The sequence below is a fragment of the Mytilus californianus genome, unplaced genomic scaffold (assembly GCF_021869535.1).
Source record: "Mytilus californianus isolate M0D057914Y unplaced genomic scaffold, xbMytCali1.0.p SCAF_9, whole genome shotgun sequence".
Classification (NCBI taxonomy): domain Eukaryota; kingdom Metazoa; phylum Mollusca; class Bivalvia; order Mytilida; family Mytilidae; genus Mytilus; species Mytilus californianus.
In genome coordinates, this window is record NW_026262745.1 from 51,048,210 (window position 1) to 51,070,991 (window position 22,782).

The 22,782-nt window shown below is 32.8% G+C and overlaps 1 protein-coding gene across 3 annotated transcripts in view; it reads right to left on the minus strand.

Annotated features, from left to right (window-relative positions):
• Positions 1–22,782, minus strand: part of LOC127715984 (uncharacterized) — a 55,116-nt gene that overhangs the window by 16,740 nt on the left and 15,594 nt on the right. For all 3 annotated transcript variants that reach the window (XM_052222087.1, XM_052222088.1, XM_052222086.1), the window contains 8 exons: positions 20,155–20,306; positions 18,628–18,772; positions 17,909–18,075; positions 15,429–15,588; positions 11,809–11,963; positions 9,986–10,273; positions 8,074–8,361; positions 5,129–5,410 (listed from right to left, as the gene is read on the minus strand). In XM_052222087.1, coding sequence (XP_052078047.1) covers positions 5,129–5,410; positions 8,074–8,361; positions 9,986–10,273; positions 11,809–11,963; positions 15,429–15,588; positions 17,909–18,075; positions 18,628–18,772; positions 20,155–20,306 — 1,637 coding nt within the window. The remainder of the gene's footprint in view (positions 1–5,128; positions 5,411–8,073; positions 8,362–9,985; positions 10,274–11,808; positions 11,964–15,428; positions 15,589–17,908; positions 18,076–18,627; positions 18,773–20,154; positions 20,307–22,782) is intronic.

Sequence of the window (22,782 nt, forward strand, 5' to 3'; positions counted from 1 at the left end):
ATATATCATTGATAAATTGTATAAAAGGAATTTTCAATAAAAGAGAGGCGCAAGATACCAAAGGGACATTCAAACTCATGAAAGGAAAATAAACTCGTTTCCGATGAGAACGCCACGTTTTCCATTCATACAGAGTACAGTAGCATGGTTTTGTTCAAGTAAGCAAATCAATAATAACTAGAAACTTAGTATGAAACATCCCTGGAAAATCTCAAAGACCAAGTTCTAGTTGTTATCCATTCGTTTGATGTGTTTGAGCTTTTGATTTTGTCATTTGATTAGGGACTTTCCTTTTTGAATTTTCCTCGGCGTTCGATATTTTTGCTATTTTCTATTTTCTAACGTCATCAAATGTTGTTCATATAACAAGCCCAGAAATATCGCTTCTATTTTTATCGAAATGTCAAGAGTTAATATTATTATTTTGACCATTGCCCCTCATATATAAGTAAAGTGATGATTTATGGTATAGATATGTTGTCTAAAAAACCGTTGATGTAAATTGATCTTCCGCGTAATCATTTTGGTGTACCGTGCCTATTGTTATACGTTCATGAAAAGTCATCTTCCTTTTGATGGGATATTAAAGAAATATTCACGGTACTTTTATTTTCGCATTTCTGTTCTTTCCACAAACACAAGATTTCACACGCTGAAATGTCTCGCCTGTCTTACTTATCACTGAAAGTCTGTAACAAGTCTGAGAAACGGACCTAATCATGTAACTTTAACCTTGATCACTGATCCATGAAATGAGGTCGAGGTCAGGGGAACCCTGTCTGACACACATATACCAAATATAGTTATCCTACTACTCACAATAAGTGGGAAATTTACATGACAATACAAATTGTAATTTTTTTAAGCAGTCGCTGAATCATGAAAATGAAGTCAAGGACAATGGACATATGACGTACGGCTACTTTGTAACATAAGCTATCTGCACACAAGGTATGAAGCATCCAGGTATTCTCCCTTCTGAAATATAAAGCTTTACACAAATAGGTTTACGCCGCTGCCTCCGCTACTGGATAGTATTATCTATGTTTCGGATCCAGCAACTTTCGTCGCAAGAGGTTAAAACTGAAGACAAATTTTCCTAGTAGATTTTCATAATTATCCTGGATCAAGCTGATGGCCTGCTTGGCATGATCAGCCATACCCAGACAATGTTTGAATATTGACATTTATTCATTCTTTGAAGTTGTTAAAAGCGGAAGCGTTGTTATTTCTATATTTGATTGAAAGAAATCAAAAGGTTGAGACACTTGACACATCGTATCGGGCTACCAATTGTGATGGTTACCGTAAAATGTATGTAGTGTCGTTTTCAATCGTTCTACCTAATAACTCTGTTTGGCGAAGTTTTCATGAGAGGAGCGCTCGTGTAAATTAAGTCGTAAAGTGTGACCCCACACAAGCGTAACATTTTAATGTAGATATGCAAATGCTATAAGATAGGGTGAGTGTTTTAATTTTTCAAATATTTTTGCATCGCACCACACAGAAGAGACATTAATTGTTGAAATGCGTATCTGGTGCAGTAACATTGAAACCATTAATGTTGTTACTACAACTGTTTTTTTAACTCTTCTGAAAGATGTTTAGCCCCCGAAAGCTTCAGCAAGCTAATCGCTTAGTACGTCGGTACTTGCAAGAAAACAACATCGTTCTAAATTTAGAAATGCGTCTTACTCATGCATAGGTCTAGATTCCCTTTCCGGTTTTTTTTTACTGTCAGCTCTTCAACGTTTGCATAATGGTTTTCATTTTCAAATAATTGGCCCCGAACATCATTGATGAGACAACGATTGTCCAAATGGAGATCTGTTGCAGTAATTTGTTACGGTTCGTGTTAGGTTAAGTTGACTTGTATTTTTCCAATAGAGCTTACTGTCTTTAAAAACTTACTGTATAGACAGCAACAACGATCAGTAAGGCAAGATACAAAAAAGGTCACAAGACTGGAAATGTCACTCGATTGTAGGTTTGAATAATTGTCATTGATAAAAATGTCATGAACTTTTAATGTTTTTTTTTTAAAACAATATTTTAAAATAATTGTTAACAACAAAATGGATAAGCAAGCACGCTACAAATAAAAAATTACAAATCATTTCACACTTAAATATGGCGAGGACAACTTTAAGGTGGCTACGTTTACTATGTCATTGTCTTTGAATTTCATTGTCAGCAACACGTTGTGAAATTTTTCAATCCTGTCATAATCATGCTCATTGTATAATATTGTGAATTTCAATGTAATATTTTTTTTTTCTTTTAGTAATTAAATGTCAATTGTAATGTCAAAACAGTCAAATTTTTACCTGAAATGACAATTTGTACACTATTCTTAGCAGAAAAAAATATAGGCCAATGTCATACATAAAAAGATATTTCATCTACATTAACATTTTTGTTTACGACCCATATATTATCATGATATATAAAATCTCAAAATAAGCTATATAGGCTATTTTTTTGTATAGTTAATATACAGTTTCTAATTAAATTCAAGAAGTCTGACGCTCTATAGCAAATATGTTCATGTAAAAAATATAATGAATATATGTATTATATATGACAAACTTATACCTTGTGAACCAGACCTGGGGGTATTTAGAATGAACTGGTAATTTCCTTACAAATAAAATAGAAATTCAAAATAAAGTGTAATTGATCATTTTTAAATTACAACGAATTTGAAGTAATGAGTTAATAATTTTTTTCGTGTACTTGTGCAATACTTGTTTATCACTTTCAAACACATTAGCCGGGTATTTGCTTGGAAGTCCAAATATAAAAATAAGAAGATGTGGTATGATTGCCAATTAGACATCTCTCCACAAGAGACGAAATGACACAGAAATTAACGACTATAGGTCACCATACGGTCTTAAACAATGAGTAAAACCCATACCACAAAGTCGGCTATCAAAGCCCCCGAAATGATAAATGTAAAACAATTCCGTGAAAAACTGAAATATCTATATCTAGGAAAGGACAGTTATTACCGTTTATATTTGATTTATAGCATGTTCTTTAATGTACAAACACATGTAAACTGCATTTTCCTTAAATCATTCAGAATCACCTGATATTTTGAATTGTTTTATACATGTTATACTTTGATTGGAAATAATTATTATTAATGAAAATCGAAAATCAAAACATAATTTTGCTAAAAATTGCAAATTTTATTAACATGTTTAATAATCTTTCTTTTTTGTTTCTTAACATTTGAATAAAAAAATATCAAAAACATACTAATTTATTGACATTATATTTTATAAATTTGTTTTTCTAACCATTAACGATAATCATATCCTCTAAATAAATTATTTAACAGAACTAGTTAACCACGAACATGTCCCTTGATTATTGTGTCAAAGACATTATACTTCGTGCTTACAAACTAATTCATGAATTTACATATGAACATAAAATAATTGGTGCAACTGATTTGTAGCCTTATAAATACCTCGCAATGTCAAATACTTATGTTTGTTTGGATAAATAAAGGATTTTCAGAGTAGAAGTAATGAAAAGTGATAAAAACAACGAAAACACTTGTGAATCGGAATAAACTAAGGAAAAAAATCACCAGGTTTCAAAAATGGCATGAAATACAATTAGTTGATGTGAGGCAAATTAAAATAACAGATACCTTTGAAACATATACCTATTAATGTTTAAATGTTACCAATCAGAAAAAAATATATTTCATAACTTACAACAATTCCAGTACAATGGTTTTAATATCAAACAATGTATGCACTATAATTATAATACTGGTTGGTTCACATATGATGCTATTATAAAGTCCTTAGTACAAACGTAATTGACGTGTACTTGCAACATTATTAATTACATTTCAAAGTTGTAATTAATTGAAAAAAATCAATATGTAATTGAAATGTATTTTAAAAACATACTTTTTTTATATAATTGACCCCAGGTCTGTTGTGAACAACTGACTGTGTTATAATAAGTTATAATAAGGTATATGTATAAAACATATCTCATTTATGGTAATCAAGAACTGAAGAACATAGCCTTATTAAACCTTCTCCTTTGTTATAAAGCATTTTTGACAATTCAAAAAACATTTTAAATCAAATGTTCACATTAAATTTTCCTTGGCTATTTGTCCTCTATATTACAAAATCAATCTGTGGTAGTTAAATTTTGACCACGATTCACTTGCATTTCCTGTGATTTATTCCCCTGTGCTCGTGGAATCATCTGGAAAAATAAGAATTATTGAAACAAGAAGACGCAGGAGTAATTACTACAAAATGGTATTGGGTTATTAAGGCTATTTTCAATAGTCGCATTGATATCATATGAAGTCAGTGATGGATAAACGGGAACTGTTTGAACTTTCGACTTCGTTATTGTGATTTTGTTTTTGATATTTTTTGTGGCTCTCATTTTACCGAAAGATAACGATGCATGAGGAAAAAATACATATAAATAGTACGGTATTTTTTTTCAAACAGCAAATGAAGACTTTATTCTAAATGAAGTGAAATGATTATAAACCTATGTCGTATAACACATGTGCATTGCCAACTATCACAAATTCAGAGCACATGTAGCCAATAAAATCCATTCCCTAAATTTTCAAGCTATCACAAATTCAGAGCACATGCTGCCAATAAAATCCATTCCCTTAATTTTGTAAATGGATGTCATGTCTTAATCCTGAAAAAAATTCATACTGAACGAAAACGGATCGTTTTTAGCGCCGCAATATACGAAAAAGTAAATAAACAAAAATACCGAACTCCAAGGAAAATTCCAAACGGAACGTTCCTTATCAAATGGCAAAAGAAAAATCTCAAACACATCAAACGAATGGAAAACAGCTGTCATATTTCTGACTTGATACAGGCCTTTCCTTATGTAGAAAATAGTGGATTAAACCTGGTTTCGTAGCTAGCTTAAACTCTCACTAGTATGACAGTCGCATAAAATTCCATTATATTGACAACAATATACCCTCTTTAACGGAACCTCTTTAAATGATAGCTTGAGAATAATACATGGCACTACTTGACATGCCCATTGGTAATTATATATAATTTGTATTCATGAAAAGGAATTAATGTTTAAAGTCACTTACGTGTTACACGAAGAACCAATGATTGTGACAATTCGTTAAAAATTGTTCCAGGCTGGCTTACAACACATGTACATCGCTTGCCCTCATGAGCTGCAGTTGGAATAAATGACATCAGTGCTATTACGGCGTCTGGTGATCTAATTAAAAAAAATGTTTGCAATTCGCCATCACAAAACCATTTTGCATCTGGCTTTGGATTACCACCAGCAACCCGGCAAATGAGATAAGATCGGAGTCCAGCCAAGAGGTCAGTGGAAGACACTGTCACCTCATTTACTGAATCTGTAATACAGAAAAAAGATTAAGATGTGCAAACTGTATGCATTAGAACGACATGTTTACCCAAGAGCCAAACATGAAGTAAATAAAGGGGACTTTTTTCGATTTCCACAAAATATATTCGTGAACCAGCAGAAACTTTATCTACACACTATCATTTCCATTAACATACAAAACAAGTGACAGAGAAATAAAATTTTAACGATTGTTTTAAGTTTAGCATGCTAAATAAATGCAACAGTAGTATACCGCTGTTCAATAATCATAAATCGATTAAGCGAAAACAAATTCGGGTCACAAACCAAAACCGAGATAAACACATCAACTGAAAGAGGAAAACAACGGAACAAGAGAAACACTGAACTACAACAAAAACAAACGCCAACATAATTTGTTAACATCTGCCATATTCCTGACTTGGTACAGGACATTTTAAGAACAAATGGTGGGTTGAACCTGGTTTTATGGCAGGTCAAAACCTCCCGCTTATATGACAATGTTCATCTAAGAAAGAGTACAACACAACACATTGATTGACTAATTAATGAAAGACATCAAAGCGAAATGAAATGGGCTTTTGTTTACTCTTAACAGTAACCAAATCAATCAAATATGAATAACAATTACAATATCAATCTCATATGAATTTACTCAGTTTAGATTATTTAAAGCTGACAAGTTGATTGATTCATTTATTTTCATTGGTACAAATTTCGTAGATATATGATTTCATGTTTTTTTTTAAATTCTGAATACAGGCCTATAGAAAATTGTACTTTGTTTAACATTTTTTGTGCTTCACTTTTATCCACGACATCCATAAAAATTGGTATCCTACGAATAATGATGAATCCATGGTACATTTTTTGAATGAACACAGATAAAAATAAAAGAATAATATGTCAATGGGACACAGATGAACCCGCTTGTAAATATGCAAGAGTAAATGTACTTTATGTTTTTTCTGAAACTGATTAACACGACAAACTTGGCAATTTTCGATTTATAAAGGGTGTGAACAAGGTTGGTGAAAGTGACGCCACCCAAATTCACACTTGGTCAGTGTTTTGTAGTAAAAAGTATTGTGAATACGTTTCATACCATTTGGTTAAAGTGAACTGAAGTCTGTTTCAGAGCATTTGGTTGGGTCAAACCTAAGTTAGAAAACAGAAACCAATAAATCAAAACCTAAAGGAATAGCATGAGTTCCATTAGGAACGAGATTGATTGCGTCCACAGGGTTAGCATCTCTTCCATACATGTTTCACCCGTCGTGCAAATCAACACTCAGTCACATTAGAAAAATGTAGTTTCAGACACAGAAATATAGAATCGGTCAACCAAATAATGGTGATGACCATAAGGCTTATTTTTGACGATTGCATTTGTTCTTCCTCATAACCCTGTTGGGGCAGTTTTTGTAAGGGCACACCCCTGTATGTATAGTCCATTGAATTTAAACATGCATGAGGGACGTAATAATTCAAATAATTATGTAAACTCCAGACGATAGGGAAAATCCACAATGGTATCAAACTGGATAAAATGTTAAGTTAACAGGGGCAAAGCTAAAACTGTCACGTTTGTCATCTTGTTTGAACTTGTTCATTAGCGTCGCTATCAATCAAAAACTTAAGATTTGAAGCAGGCCTGCTTAGTCTCGGTAGTATCTTTCATTAAAAAATTCACAGGGATTTTTTAGATTCAAATTCTCCTTTAAATGTGGGTCACTACAAGACAGGATATCATCAATATATCTTAAATTAAATTTTAAAAATTTGGCAACGCTTGGCAAGATGATTATTTTTCTGTTTGTCGTTTACTTACCATGCTAACAGAAGGTTTTGAATAATGTCTCATTTAAGTAAAAAACAGAAAGAAGGGGTGCAAAATTACTACTCATTTGAAAACAGACTTCCTGTTGAAATACTAATCCATTACCATCATATTTTTTGTTTTTGTGATCTCGTCCTAAACATGCAATGCATATTTTCTGCTCAACGATACGCAAACACCATCTAACCAATTGCAATTCTCAAGTGACAAATAAATATTTAAAAATAAGCATAATAAGTACATTTTTATATATCATACCGTTTTATCTTTTTAAAATCGTGCTGCATGCTTGTTATATTAGCCAAAGAGGCTAATAAATATAGCTTCATCGTTATCATATTAGTAAATAGCAATTTGGATTTCATAATAAAAATTTCATTGACTTCAAACACTTGTTTTGAACAATAATTAAAGGCAAACCGCTCTTTTAGGATACATTACAAATTAGAAAGGGAACTGAACATCTAAAATCTTGCCAAAGCTATGGGAAAATAGCCGGATAGATTGGAGAAGGAATAACTCCAAAATCAAATCGGTTAGATAAGGCTCGTAAATTTTGGTAGACAGCTTATCTAGTTGAATGAGACATAGAGAACAAAATTCCTGGCCCTCCAATTTGGGGATTGAGCGCAAGAGCGACTATCTTGCCTTGTAAAAAAATACATTTACAGAAACATTGTCATCTAAAGATGGAGCATACACTCAGTAAGTGAGACATTTACCTGATATTTAAAAATGTGATGTGGTGTGAATGCCAAAATAACGTGGATATAAGCAATTATAGGTCATCATACCTGTATATTAAAAATATTAAAAAGACAGTTACTCACATAACACATGCAACACTGCTGGTTTGGATATTTCTTCAAACGTTGTGTTAATTTGCCTCCCGATACAGGTACACGTTTTATTGTGGTAATCAGCAGTGGGTGTCAAATACAAGATCGAAGTAGATGAATTGTGTGTGACAACCGATGTGACATTATCATATGGCATTCCGCTGCATGTCCACCAAATATCTGGCAAAGGATTTCCGTCAAAAACCTCACATGTCAAAATGTCTTGATGATGTTCAATAAGAATTGGAACTGTTACATTCAAATCACCTCTTACAGGATCTAAAATTTAAAACAAAATCAAATTTCTATGAAACTTAAAATCTTTAAATTTTTAAAGAATTCCGTTTTTTTTTAAGTAAATGAAATTCCGATTGTTAACACAAAAACATATCATAGGAAACTCAAAGGTGATTTCAATTTGGTTTGATGTGTAATACATTACATAAACGAAGATACTTTCCCATTTTCCCTCCTTTCGGAGTTAATGTTATTCTGAATTTGTTTCATATCCGATTTGGTTTTCAAGATAGATAACTTTTAATGATTTGTACTTATCTTTTATAAAGTTCGGAGTTCAGTATTTTTGTTATTATACTTTTTTTTATAAAGCTTTTCGAATATCAAAAAATTTAGTACACATGTGTTGCTACAGGGTATTTGGTATCTGTTAACGAATTTATTTTAATTATTGTTCTATTGTAAATACAGCTGAAGGCAGGTTTTGCGTGTAATACCTTTGAAGCATATCATAGACCGCGTATTAAACATCTTTTGGAGATTGAAAACCCGTTCGCCTCTTTTTACTTACTCACAACATGGAAGCTGTAAAGGCACCCTGACACAGACGATGTTCACTGTGGTGCACAACTTCAGGAGTTCGGGTGTCAATTTTTGTACGAAACCCTACACTATGGAACTATAATATAGTTTACACCGTATTAGAGATCGTAACAGATTCTGTAAAATGCTGTGATTACCACCTTGCTTCAGAGCGAACCACACATTTTAAGATATGTGAAGTTTGATACGGGGAAACAAAATTTATTTGAAAATAACTTATTTCCCTTAGAAAACATCAGTTGACAAATCTAAGCATTTTGCCTATTACCATGATATATAGACAGAAAATATGTAGTAAAGAAGTAATAATTAGTGCTAACGTCAATCACGAGTTGGTCGTCGTTACCGAGTTAACTTTTTTTTAAGTTTTAACATGGTTAATTCATATTGTTACTATAGGGTATTTGTATGGAGTTCTTACACGAATGTTTTCATAATTGTTTGGATTGTAAAAACTTTCAAATATCTTTCATGTATTAACCATTTCATGTGTCATGAATTAGATGATATATGAAGACAGGAAATTGTCCTCAGCATGTGATACAAGGTAAAGAGGCTGAAGCTTCATATTCCATTGTGTACAAGTGAAGCAGGATCTGCTTACACTTCCGTGGCACCTGAGATAACACCGGTTTGGGTGGGGTTCGTGTTGCTCAGTCTTAAGTTTTCTTTAATGAGTTTTGTGTTCTGTTAGTCTTTTCGTCGTTTCTAGTATTTGTCATGACATAGTCAGTTTGTTTACGATTTATGAGTTTAAATATCCCTTGGGTATCTTTCACCTCTCGTTTTTGATCTCACATTCAAAATTTAGTGACATGAAAAAATTGACACCTGTCTATAGATAAAGTCCTTTAATGACCTCTTAGTGTCATTTGAGTTTTTTGTGTTGTTTGGTTGCTGGCTTATTGACGTTTACCCTACATCTTTTATCATTCATATTACGCTGTATATATTTATAAGAACAGTTTTCGGCTAGGAAGATTATTTACGTCCCTGTGATGAAACAACCCTTTGTTATTTTTTTTGCATTTTTTTTTAATATATAAACCATCCAAACACTTACAATACACTACAAGGTTTTCTGCTTTTTGAATTTCAGGAAACGTCGTCTCAGAATGATGAACAAAACACGTACATGTCTCTGCATTACATTCTCTGGAAGGCATAAATTCTAAAACTGACAATATCTGATTCTCAGACAATACCACATGTGTAGCGTTGTCATCATTACAACAGTTCCACCAAATGTCAGGCACTGGACTACCACCGGTGGCAGAGCATGTTATATTCACAGGTTTATTAACTATCATAGGGGATGGTACTTCTAACTCCACTGAAGAATGTGTTGGATCTAGGGATATATAAAGTGGTTTAACAAATAAGTTAAATATTCCTTGGGTAGCTTTCGCCTCTCGTTTTTTTATCGGACATTCAAAATTTAGTGACACCTGTCTATAGATTAAGTCATTAAATGACCTCATAGTGTCATTTGAGTTTTTTGTGTAAATATTTATATAGCAACTTCAATACAAAAAATGCTGAAACCGTATGATGATTTGTAATTCGATAAGATAAAAAATTTAGGCCGTTAGTTTTTCTCAATTGAATTGTTTCATATTTTCCATGTATGGGCCTTTTATAGCCGACTACTAGTATACGGTATGGGTCTTTCTCATTGTTGAAGGTCATACGGTTGCCTATAATTGCTTACATCCACTTCATTTGAAGCTTGGTGGTCCGTTGTCTCACTGTCAATCATAACACATTTCCTTATTTTTACATGTAAATAATGGAAATTAAATGGAAGAATACTTTCTTTCATATCACATATATCAGTTTTTTTTTAAAATATAAAAGTATCTCTGTAGAAAATGTAAATGCAACAGAACCATTTAAATTGCAAGAAAAGATGCATTAAAATTGAAAACAAAAGAATGATAATATAGTTAAGATCAGTTAAGGACAAATGAAGTGTGAATTACATCTTAGTGTTGGCATCATACACTTTGTCATAGTTACAATATATTTAATTGTTTAAGACTAGAGAACTTTCCAATATTTTTATTCGGCACAATCCTGGACCAGAGCATACTTGAGGTTGTAAAATATGGAATTTTGTAGACAAATTGAAGTCCTACATGTATAAATAAAAAAAAGTTTAAAATTTAAAACATTTATTTTTCGAGATGTCGAGTGTTTGTGGTTGTAGTCCAAGTTGATACAATATTCAAACTTGCAATGTGACATGTATGAAGGACTCCATCACGAGTTGGTTGACCGTTATTGAATATCTGTTTCATGGATGACGACTGTTATGTTCCGATTGTCGTTCCTATGAATTAGACTTATCACTGGGCATGTACTTACACGAGCAACAAGACTGGTGCCACATGTGCAGCAAGATATATTTACCCTTCCAGATCACCTGAGATTACCCACGGTTTTTTAGTGTGGTTCGTGTTGTTCAGACTTTATTTTTCTATGTTGTATTTTGTTTACTGTTTCTCTTTTGGTCGTTTTTTGTTTTAAGCAATGGCCTTGTCAGTTTTTTCTCGACTTATGACTTTGAATATACCTTTGGTATCCTCCGAATTTTTTGTACTGTTCAATGTTTTCCTTATATCACTATATATTTTACGTTTTTTTAAATCACCAACGTTAATCCATGTTTTACTTTATTCTGTCATTGCTTGCTTTCCGGGATCAGACATAGAAAATTAACGGTGTCTTAAGTAAAATCCCTTGTTGTTTTTTGTAGTATTGCAATCATTTAGCGCAGCCACTGCTGTTGGTCCGAGGTCAAAGTATACACACACCCTACTGATACATTAGATGAACTACTTAGACATAGAAAAACATGTCAAGTTATGAAAATATATACTATACCACAGACGATAGCTGCTTTCGATTCACTTGGACATCTTACAGAATAACGTGGACAGAGTACAAGCTTTGTTTCATTTCCAGTACAGTTGAAACTTTCTTGATATATGTCGTCTGATGATGTATTGCATGTATGCCTTGATACTACTACAACATGTCTTCAAGAGATAAAAATATATGATATAAACCTGAAATAGGACTGTCAATTGGCTTCTTTCGACAAGCGCCAAACGTTGGTTTAAAATGCATAGGATAAAAAGTTAAACGATTTCAACGTCAATAATACGGTCGATTTGATATTAATTTGCCATGCACATACATTTAATATTTCAAATTTCAAAGTCACACGCTCCGAAAAATCAAAGAGCTGAAAGCTCTGGGGAAAAATGACGCCATTGTCTCTAATATTGGAATATTTTTCACATAATTTACCTACTGAATCTTAGGAGATTTTTCAGTTCATGGTAGGTAGGCTGACTGACAATAGAATATATATGAATTGTTTTCAATGTCTATGGCTTTTTTATTTGTTTGTCAAGATATATATATATATATATATATATATATATATATATATATATATATATGTGTGAAGTGATTATGACTACTGGTTGTTCTTTTGTACAAAGAAATAGATCAAGACTACCTAAAAGATCTACAATATTCAAAGTAATATGTGAATTTGTTTCTTGCAATTTCATTATTCTTAGTTAAGGATACATTAACAGACTATCCCCTTCTTTGTAGAATTATTTAACAAAATGATTATGAAGAGCCTGTAGTAAGCAAGCTCTTATACCCCACATAGTCCTTATTTAAGAGATAAGTTACAAGTAACCTAGTGGCATTGTTATTTCTGTTACTTGAAGCATGATCCATTTGTGTAGATTTAGACAATAGTATTGTTATACTAGTTTGACAATTACTAACATAGTGACACCATTTATACAACCAAATTTTATTGTTGATATATATATAAACTGAAATCTTAAAATGACAACATAAATTATTGCAGAAATGTTTTTTTTTCAAATGATTTAATGTTTGTTAGTCATTTATTTCAAATAATTAACCTGTACTAAAATAAGGAGATGCGGTATGATTGCCAATGCGATAACAGTCTGATAACTATCCACCAGAGTCCAAATAATGCGGATGTTGACAGTTATAAGTCACTTTACAGACCTCAACAATGAACAAAACCGGTTCATTGTTTTCAGGCACCATAGGAAAAAGAGGAGTTGTGGCTTGGTGGCTTACAAGAAAATATAAGAAATATAATAATAATAATATAAATACGAAAATAAAAAAAACAGGACTAAGCCACTGGACTATATAAAATTGCTACATTACTAATCCTTAGAGGAGCTGCTGATCTATACTTAGATAAGAAAGATGTTTAGGACTTAGGAACAACAGAATAGATGTGGGGACACCACATATACAGGCCAATCTGTCCTATTTGCTGCCACCTATTACAATTAATGCCAAGGATGGTAATTAAACCGATGTGCATTTAATCTGTTGTTCTCTATGAACATATATGATATATATTAAATGCAAAAAAATGCAGCTGTAATGTAAATATGGTAATTTACATCATTATAGCCTCATTTTTTTTATAAGGACCTAGCTAGACCTATTTCTTAGGCAAGGTGTATTATATAACTCTGAAAGCAATACAATCCCTTTGTAAATACTAATTATATCTGATGTTAAACAATAATAACAAAATAGTGGTTATTTCTAAGTATGCAGTAACAACAATGTGTATTTTAAGTAAACAAACATCAATGAACGACCACGTGTTTGTCTGCAATGCTTGAATTATAAAACAACCCATCAGCTTTATTTACACAAATTTTCGCTAAGACAGACGGTTAAACATGTCTGTTTACATTATAAGTCTTATAAACAATTATTTGTTGTTATGACTTGTGTATGCATGGAAATATCATGAAGATAATATTGATTTTTACCGTAAAAAATTGAATACACAACATTCCAGAGATGTACACACCAACCACATCCTACTTTTGTAACGATGGATGGTAACGTATAGCCACTTATATAACAGTACATGTAATTGGATAAGCTACCCGAAACAATAAATAATTTGCATATTCATGGCCGGCACGCAAACTGTGTCAGCTTTTGTTTTGATGGGAAAATGTAAACATTGGAATCCGCCATTTTGACGTAGGAAACAAACTTATTTTCAATCTTGGATTAAAGGACATTGCGCACATTGCCAGCATATCATGCTTAATCAGTCATGTAAAGATATATCTTTTAATTTGTTTTCTACACTTACTATTCTATGTTTAAGTTAATTAAATGTTTTAATTTCCAACAGAACAGAACATCGTTCTCAAAGACGATGAAGAAAAAAATATAGGTAGCGCTGTTTATGGGCGTGAACATTTTACATGCGGGTACTTTTGTGTCGACCTGTCTGCAGCTATAACTTTGTAAACGAAATACATACGCACCGCGTGGGTTTAACCGTATTACTAATTTTCGATTCTTAAAAACTTCGTAAATCTTGATAAAGAGCAGCATTATCTTTCGTAAGGATATCAAGATGATTCCGATTATTATTTTTTTTAATGATTTTAAAGTTCAACTGACAAGAAAGGTTGACATTCTTTCATGAACTATTTTGTCTAGCGATTGGTGATCATTGGTATGTAAAAAGTCCAAAACCATAACAAAACAAATCTATTTATATTATGATTTTTTTTACGGATTGTAAAGACATCCACATAAAAGCGAAAGTTCGTATAGATATGAAAAATATACCAAAGGGATAGCTCAAAATACCATTTAATAACAATAAACATATGGACAGGTTAATAATGACATTCTGTATAGTACATAAGGATGTAAAATACGGAACCGAGTTCGGAAAGCGGCTTGGAAGCGGTAAATGACTTCTGGTCACCGGTATAGGAAAATTGACTGCGTCATTTTCCAAAAATTATACATTACAATAAACAACTGTCATACAATTGGGAGGTTTAGCTAGCTATAAAACCTGGTTTAACCCACCATTCTCTTCGAAAAAATATCTGTACCAAGTCAGGAATATAACAGCTATTTTCCATTCTTCTTCCGTTGGTTGATAAAGTGTGACCTTTGATTTTGTCAGTTTTTATGGACTTCCTCTTTTTGAATTTACCTTGGAGTCGGTATTTTTGTTTTAATTTTTATCGTATAATACGTTATAAAATTCCCCGCCTGACATAATGAGAAACAATTCGAAGACAAAGTGTTTTCCTCTCTTGTAAGAGGTTTGGGCATTTGTTCCCTTGCCAAACCCTTGTCCGATGCTTATTGAATTGAACACAATAATAAATTACCTAAAAAGTTTGGAATACTAGTAGTGCAAAAGCAAATCCACTTGGCTTTCAATAATGCAGGTAATACGCTTTGCTTCATGCATGTTTAAAAAAAATAATATGACAAAATAAAGAATAGTGGGGACTTGCGAAAAATTGAAATTGGATTTTTTACATATACTGTTATATTTTTGACCATTTTGTAGACGAGGAGAATAATAGTTTTGTTCCTGTTCTAGATTTAAAGCAATATAATAGCTTCATAAACTACTGTTGACTTACCGGTAATTACCGTTAAATTCCCGACAAAAGACGATGGCATCTTTTTTATCGAATCCCAAGCTGCATATATTGGTTCTCTGTTTCCCTAACATAATCTGAGCTATTCCTTCATTCGGCTTATTGCCACCTTCAAGTGTAAGAGCCATTTCATCTGGTGAGCCTATATTAGATTAACGGTTAAAATATAAATAGACCTGGGCACTATTCTGACATCGGACTCGGACTTCTCTTAAACTGATTTTTACTGTGCGTACTGTTGTACGTTTGTTTTTTCTACATTGGCTAGAGGTATAGGGGGTGGGTTGAGATCTCAAAAAACATGTTTAACCCCGCCGCATTTTTGCACCTGTCCCAAGTCAGGAGCCTCTGGCCTTTGTTAGTCTTGTATCATTTTTAATTTTAGTTTCTTGTGTATAATTTGGAGTTTAGTATGACGTCCATTATCACTGAACTAGTATACATATTTGTTTAGGGGCCAGCTGAAGGACGCCTCCGGGTGCGGGAGTTTCTCGCTGCATTGAAGACCCATTGGTGGCCTTCGGCTGTTGTCTGCTCTATGGTCGGGTTGTTGTCTCTTTGACACATTCCCCATTTCCGTTCTCAATTTTACTGGTTAATAGATAATCGTCAATTAAACAGCAACCAAGCGAAACCAAGGAAAAACAAGACATCAAGATATCAAGAACAATAAACAGGCGTCTATACAATATTATAATCTTGTTTACTCCCCCTCCATCCGCAACAAAGAGTTGTGAAGGCATATACCAAAGACTGTTAAATATCCACCAAAAGATTCGTATTTTACTAATGAAAAACACATTAAGGACCACTGAGGAAGTCGCAGGAATAACCGCATGTATTGATGTTGCATTATTTGTTAGACCTTTAATCACCTCTTTCATCTGTTGATTGATTGACTGATTGTTGCTTGTCTAACGTCTAGTGACGAGAATTACATACATATCCAGGTTAAGACGAAACGAAAGTAATAAAGCAGCCAACAGAGTTAATATATAATGGTCACTACATAGTGGTGGCGTCCGTAGAACTTACAAAGATATATCTTCAACTAGTACTTATCCGTTTATAATCTTTTGTTGAATAGCTTCTAATTCATTTCATCCTATATCATGGAATCTGCGATTGGATGCGCAAGACTTTCAATAGCGTAACAATTGTATGAAATATACTCCTATGCAGGAGTATCAAGAATGTTGCGTCTTAGAAATGGGAATTTTACCATTAGAAATCTCGTTAGGCGAGTTCTCAATCGGCCCTCACTTACGATTTTGTTTATGTTAGTTTAGATATAAAGCAAACCTAACTCATAAGAATGGATGCAATTACAATGGTAACAAAATCTTTACTTATTCAGAGAGAATGAGAAGACCTTAACAACAAGGCGGGCGCTAAGTTTAGGAGCAACGCATTTTGTTTAATTGTTCCTGAATAACCTCTGTATAAAGTCAACGAGTAGAGGAATGTTTATGCTACTAAAAGGTAAGCCTACTGTCTGTTTTGTCTGTTAAAGCTCACAAAACGTATCAAATATATGGTGTAGAAAGAAAGGAATACTATATTTGTTTGCATCAGAGTGGTTCTTTTTTGTCTACAGTATTATCACGCCCACTAAGTGTAACCAATATAAAAAAGGCAATCTTTTCTGTAAATCATAAAGGTTTTAACACAATTTTTATCTTTTCTTTCCTAAAACAAGATAATAAATACTTATGTAATATAGGTATCCAGTAACTAGTTCTTCTTTGATTAATAGTCCAAGGAACATATCCGAAATGTTTTCTTAAGATTTGTTAGAGTATATTTTAGGTTTTAAAATGAATTGCCACTACCTAATTCCAGTATCGATTAGTTGATACATGTAGTATACTGTTTTCACGAGAAATAAAAAGGATATTGTTACGGGCTTTGGCAGCGGGACATAAACTTATCTCTTTTAGAATATACGACAGGTATTTTGAAACATTTGGAATTTTTTTTTAATCTAATTCTGTTTTATATTGAGTTCAGTATCTATGATAAGTTATCCTAATATACCATTATTTATTTTAAAAAAAACTCAATATATAAAAACAACCAAGTTTGCAAGTTTAACTTTGTTTTTCTCGTTGTCGTTTAAGGTGGAAAATGCAGAAAATATTTCATTTAGATCAACACATGATTTGATGTGAAAATTACGTTAAATATAAGCAATATGATTTTAAGACAATTTTAAAATATTTGAACTTATATATGTTGCAGATTAAAAGAATACATGTTTAGCCTTTAAAGAATGATGGGAAATAACAATAAACGATCATTAAAGCTGCAAAACTATATTTAGAGGTGTGGTTTATCACACCAGTTACATTCACAGAGTGCGACAATAAATGTACAATGTAGATACTTGATTATTCTAAATAATCTATTTCATGAATTTCTTCACAAAATTTGTGTAAATTGATTACAAATTATGTTCTTACATTGAATACCAACATCTTCTCTGTGTGTGGTGTCACAGTTGTGAGTATTCCAGGACGTGTGTCTGCATTTTACTATACTTGATTCTCTTCCGGTACAGACAATGTCGTCTAGTAGGTAGTTTGAACCGGCACTCCAATCTTTAAACTCGTAGGAAAACCGTCCATTCCTGAAGTGTTGCAATGACAAGGATTACAAATTCAAAGTTCATGGCCAGATAGGTCCAATTAAGCGGGTTATTTTTTCCCTCGTTAATGGTAACATTGAATGTGAGTTATCACAGGGTTTGTATATGCCATTGTCATCGCAACGTTGCCTCTAGAGAGGCATATACAGCTGCTTACCCCTTTGCGCATCTAAGTCGGGTTATTGCTGGCAAATCGTTAGATTTTGGGATGGTGTTTGTGGATCATTTTACTTTTTCGACATAATATAATATTTTCGAACCTACTTTTATCTAGATAATCTAAAAATTAGAGTGGTATGAAAGCGCGTACTATAGAATCCGTATTGATAAAGATTTCTGTATAAAAGCACAAGTACAAACAAAACAATAACAATTTTTACCATATTAAAGAATCCTCGAATTTACTAAAACCAAACTCAAAGTAAACTCAACTTGCGAATATTAAATCATCAGATCAATGTCATCAAAAGAACTTCAAGACATCATTTTATGACATGTTTATGGTTTTACATGAGAAATAAGAACTTAACTGACCAAGATAGTTCTAAATATCTGCAAACTACAGATGCCTGGTCATCGCCGAAACCATCATCACAAACAGTTCCCCACTGTCCGTCATGATGAAGCTCTAATCGTCCATTGTAAGGTGTATTACCGTGTGTCAGTCTCTGCCCAAAGCCTGAAAGGTAAAACATATACAACGGAAAATAATCTTTTGATTTTGGAACTAATCTTTTTTAAAGTTATTTAATTATACTTATATACATTATATAACAACTAGAGCTGTAAGCTCTTTCTCACTAATAATATTCCCGCTTTAAGTTATCGGTAATCAGAAAGCTGAAAAGGAAAGAGTATGAAATCACATTACACTGTCGAACATGTTCACATGAAGCCTGATAACAAATTTCAATTAGCTTTTATTTGTAGTTCCCGAGAAAATGCGACGAAATTGCATACATGACCATAATGTTTAGAACATATAAGCATCCGATAAATAGGAAGTTGATGAGCTATGAATCTGAAAACGCGTCACACGGTATTGCATGTTGAAATGATTCCATATAACAAATTTCAGGAAGCTATTATTTGTTGTTTCCAATAGCTAGAAAAATGCTACACAAATGTCATGCATGGCCATTATTTTCAAAATATTTAACTATTCGAAAAACAGGATGTTGATGAGTAAGTAATCTGAATCTGCATTACACTGTACAGCATGCTGACATAAAGCTATATAACATATTTCAGGAATCTTTGATTAACAGTTTCTGAGAAAAAAGAAACAGAAATTTCATGGGACGGGCAGACAAATTGATGGACAGACCGTGGTAATACTGTATCTCCATTCTCCTTTGTAGCGGGGGTATAATTATAGATGTCTTATAATTTTCGAAATAAGAGGGTTTTGTTACCAGAAAGTATAAACTGCATAGATTATTAAATGTTTTTCAAGATTGATATTTGAGTTTGGTTTTTATTGAAGTGACCTACGAATAAGCATCATTAATAAATGATTGTACACCGAGATTGCTTTTAGCTGAACTCTTTCGATATCACATACAAAAGAGGCTGAAGATACCAAGGAGACATAATCAATATATGTACTATATATTGCTGCAAAATCATTTGACATTGCACAGACAACAATGTCATTTACAACACTTTAGTTCATGTAATCAAACTGTACTGGTTTAATTTGGCGTTTGTGGTCCCATTAATTTCTATCGGATGACTGAGTGTTAACATGCATTCTAAAACTCATTCTTTTTTGAAATATTAATCATTACATTAGATTACATATCTGAACAAAATAGAGGTTAATATATGCAGTATTGTATAAGTAAACATAACTATTATTTTGTGCAATGGTATGGCATAGTTATTTTACCCCATTAGTGACTAGATGAAGTAACATTTTATTTATAGTTGAAGATAACTTAAGGTGTATTTACTATTAGTGGAAGATCACGTGTTGCATACTTGATTAGAGGCAACATATGTCTCCAGATATGCAAATCTCATAAATCCATTAAGAAAATACAAAACAATTAATCTCACATCTAAAAGCATTCGACCTAGCCTTGCATTCACCCAGTAAATGAATCGTTCTTTTGCACTGTGATAACAGCATTTCGGTTCCCTTACAGTTCAAATCCACAAAGCGTCGAGCTTTCTGGGATGAAGGAATGACATCGATGGCAAAATCTTTGCTGAAAAAAGGAGGTTGGAATTATTGAATAAATGAAAATTGGGCTGTTTATAAAACTGCTTCATGCACTTCTGTTAATAGGAACGCAGTAAAAGGATGTAAAAAGAGTTGCTTGTTTGATAAAATATGATATCATATATACAAACGAAGAAAAAAATATTATTCGTGGCTTTCTTATAAAATCTAACGTAATACATGTCTATTACGTAACTAGTAACCCTCGTGTTACCAATCAAGGGAAATATTCAACATCAAATCTTTTGTTTTTTCAATACGCAATCTTAAATCGGTAGATTTTTACATTTTATATCAATTATATCAGTAACATTTTGATTTCTTTTATATAGGTTTATCCTGTTATCGTTTTGTAGAAAGTGTAACGAAAATACCTGTTTTGTTATGGTATACAATAATTCCGGGGAGTGAAAATGGTTAAAGCATGTCAAGCTGTTCATTTGTTACATTTAGTTCCTCCTAAATAAGGAGCACACTTCGTTAAGTACTGAAACACCCCTTTTATTGATAATAGACTTGTTAACAGTCATGTGATAAGTATACCTTCTTGACAACCCTTAAATTGGGACTTGGACTCGTCCATTTAGGTAGTATATAAGACCGGAGAGAGAGCAGTTCAGTGTCAGTGTATAGACCATTCTTAACGGATATATTTATATATAGTGAATAGTGAGTATAATTTGTTCTTTGGATTAAAATAGTGAATTCCAAGTGAAGTGTGGATTATTAGTAATAATTCTAAGATTCGGAATTCTAATAATATATCCAGGGAATAAATAAGTGATAGCTATTTGACAATGAAAATATATAGTGTTCAATTTGCTACTTTATTTGGTATAGTTGGGTTAATTGATTTGAATAGTGTATAGTATAAATAATTCATTTAGCAAAGTTGGAGTATTCTGTTATTGTTGTATTAAAGTGATTATAGGCTATTGTGTTCATTTTGCTACCTAGTGATCTATTTGACAGATAGTGCAAATTGATAGTGAGGTTGACTTGTTTTGTTCCATTGTGCTGTGCAGATTGACAGTGCCGTATGACTTGTTTTTCTTTCATTGTGCTGTACAAAGATATATTTGAAAAGTGTGTTTGTTATCTAAATTCTACTTGGCTGTGGTATAAATCAACCGTTTTATAGTGCGCTTGCAAGTGTTTCTTGTGTCATAGTTATATATATGTGTTTTGGTTATCATTGTTTAATATTGGAGTGACTTGCAAATAACGATTCTGATTGATATTTCGGGATATACTTTGGAAACTAGAATTTGTCTATTTCGGTACGAAACCATTTGATCGCTCGGGTTTACACGTTACAAATTGGTTGCAGCAGGGTGGGATTCTAAATTCTTTAGAAATATATCTTTCATTTGAATTGTGTTTTCTGATTTTTGTGTTCGTTTAATATCATTGCTATAGTATATATAATTTGATTGTGTTTTGTAGTTAGAGAGACTACGTTGTGTGTCAACAGTTTAAAGACCGAACGAGTTATAAAGCTGGTGAGTAAATTTATTAAACATGTCTGATTTAAATAGTGAAATAGGAAATATTAACATCAGCTATTGAACACCTTGAAAATAGTTTAAAAGAAAGAAAAAGTTTTATGCATTCAACACCTAAAATTGGTACTAATGCACAGGAAAGTGATTCTGGGGTTGAAACAGCCATACAAACAAACCCATTGAGATCTGATGAAGCGGGGCGCACAGTCATATTTGGTGCATGGTCTAAGGTCACATCAGAAAATGGCATTTCAACAAATTCAGAAACTCTCCCTTATAGTAATAGTTTAGATAGAAACTCTGGTGACAAGCAAGGTCATATTAGTCAGCCCCTGAGTACAAATATGCCACTTAGTAATTCGAGAAATTCGAATTGGGGTATTCTAGTAGAGGAGAAACAAAAGTCTACAAGGGACAATTCTAGTGAAATGAAAAATCCTAACCAAGGTGTTAAAATTAAACCCGCTACGTATGATGGGGGTAATTCTTGGATCGATTATAAATCTCATTTTGATATGGTTTCAAAAGTCAATGATTGGTCACATGAACAAATGGGTTTGTACTTAGCAGTGTCATTACGAGGCAAAGCACAAGGAATATTAGGTGATTTATCAACAGAAGTTCGAAGTGATTATGATAGTCTTGTGGTTGCATTGGAAGAAAGGTTTGCACCACCAAGTTAAACGGAACTATACAGGGTTCAGTTTCGGGAGCGTAGAAAAAAGGCAACAGAGTCTTTGCCTGAATTAGGCCAAGTGTTTCGAAGGCTTTCAAACTTAGCATATCCAACGGCACCTAGGGACGTATGTGAAACGCTTGCTCTAGAGCAGTTCATAGATTCCTTGTACGACTCTGATATGAGATTAAAAATAAAACAATCAAGACCCAAAAGTCTAGATGAAGCAGTTAAACTATCTGTAGAATTAGAAGCTTTCAATAAAACCGAAGAATCAAACA